The sequence below is a fragment of the Oncorhynchus gorbuscha genome, unplaced genomic scaffold, assembly GCF_021184085.1.
Source record: "Oncorhynchus gorbuscha isolate QuinsamMale2020 ecotype Even-year unplaced genomic scaffold, OgorEven_v1.0 Un_scaffold_2743, whole genome shotgun sequence".
Classification (NCBI taxonomy): domain Eukaryota; kingdom Metazoa; phylum Chordata; class Actinopteri; order Salmoniformes; family Salmonidae; genus Oncorhynchus; species Oncorhynchus gorbuscha.
The window spans coordinates 15,001-16,838 of record NW_025747171.1 but is presented as its reverse complement, the minus strand read 5'-3'; the positions used below and the strand labels follow the sequence as shown (position 1 = coordinate 16,838).

Here is a 1,838-nt window from a genome sequence, read left to right as displayed (position 1 = left end):
GTACTAGAGTCCTAGCTAGCTAGCAGTGTCTCCTCAGCCTCCATTCTGTATGTACCAGAGTCCTAGCTAGCTAGCAGTGTCTCCTCAGCCTCCATTCTGTATGTACTAGAGTCCTAGCTAGTTAGCAGTGTCTCCTCAGCCTCCATTCTGTATGTACTAGAGTCCTAGCTAGTTAGCTAGCAGTGTCTCCCCAGCCTCCATCCTAGTTTAAACATGGACAAATAGAAGTATAAAGATTGTTTCCTGCATATGCAGTAATGCCCACATATAGGAACACCCCAAATTACATCCTTCTCAATCTCTCTTCATCTCTCTTCATCTCTCTTCATCTCTCTTCATCTCTCTTCCTCTCCCTTCCTCTCCCTTCCTCCTCCTTCCTCCTCCTTCCTCCTCCCCTCAGGCAGAGACATTTGCTACACGTCCCCTTTAAATCTGGTCAGGCTGCGTTTGGTATCAACGCGCATGCGCTGTAGAAACCGGAAGCGATCTTTGGCTGATGTGGACAATTTATTAACGGGTGAAATAATCTCCCGCTAAGTAACTAGCGACTATCGAGCAAGCCGGTGTCAAAGAAATAAACATTGTTTTTTTTTTACCAATGGAGCGATGAAAATATGTAGCGTTTGAACTAAACAATTTTTTAAACATTTGTAAGATTTGTAATAAAAAATAAATAAGCGATCAACAATGATGTCGGAATGCGAACCAAACGAGACCGATCCGGTGGTGGCGGATGACATAGCCCCGGTAACCGCCTCCGCCGCCGCTGCTGCTTCTACCACGGATCTCAACTTTCGGTCACAGGAGCCGCTGTCGACGTTGTTCGATAGAAACACAGTCGGGTCTGGGACAAACCCCGGGGTCGCGATTCGGATCTCGGGTTCGTGTGAAAGTGTTCTTACCGAATTGGAGACGGACGGTTCTGGGGAAGAGACTCTGTTGTTACCGTGTTTATCCGGAGGCGCGTCGTCACCTCGGGGCGAGAGGCGGAAGAGGACGAGGCGGAACCGACGGAGTTCATCGTCGGATAAAGATAACCTTACCTCGCCAGGTAAAGAGCCGGTGGTGACCGGAGGAGAATAGAATAATGCGTTCATGTTAGTAGCTTGCTAGACATGGCGTCTCTCTCTCTCTTTTGTGCGTTTTAACTATTTAAAGTGCTATTTAAATATAAATATGGGTTGTTTTTACACTGGTGTTTGTTCTTCACTGGTTGCCCTTTTCTTGTGGCAACAGGTCACACATCTTGCTGCTGTGATGGCACACTGGTATTTCACCCAGCAGATATGGGAGATTCTTGGTGGATCTGTGTAATCTGGGGGAAATATGTATCTCTAATATGGTCATACATTGGGCAGGAGGTGAGGAAGTGCAGCTCTGTTTCCACCTCATTTTGTGGGCAGTGAGCACATAGTCTGTCTTCTCTTGAGAGCCATGTCTGCCTCTGGTGGCCTTTCTCTTTTCTGTAAGTTTGGGTCAGTCACAGTGGTCTTCTGCCACTGTGTCCTCTCTGTTTAGGGTCAGTCACAGTGGTATTCTGCCACTGTGTCCTCTGTTTAGGGTCAGTCACAGTGGTCTTCTGCCACTGTGTCCTCTCTGTTTAGGGTCAGTCACAGTGGTATTCTGCCACTGTGTCCTCTCTGTTTAGGGTCAGTCACAGTGGTCTTCTGCCACTGTGTCCTCTCTGTTTAGGGTCAGTCACAGTGGTCTTCTGCCACTGTGTCCTCTCTGTTTAGGGTCAGTCACAGTGGTCTTCTGCCACTGTGTCCTCTCTGTTTAGGGTCAGTCACAGTGGTATTCTGCCACTGTGTCCTCTCTGTTTAGGGTCAGTCACAGTG

General features: G+C 48.0%; 1 protein-coding gene across 1 annotated transcript in view; it reads left to right on the top strand.

Annotated features, from left to right (window-relative positions):
* Positions 1 to 490: 490 nt before the first annotated feature.
* Positions 491 to 1,838, top strand: part of LOC124026400 (phosphatidylinositol 4-kinase type 2-beta-like) — a 15,458-nt gene continuing 14,110 nt past the window's right edge. Inside the window, exon 1 of the mRNA XM_046339429.1 lies at positions 491 to 1,051. Within this exon, the coding sequence (XP_046195385.1) occupies positions 688 to 1,051 (364 nt within the window). The 5' untranslated portion in view covers positions 491 to 687. The remainder of the gene's footprint in view (positions 1,052 to 1,838) is intronic.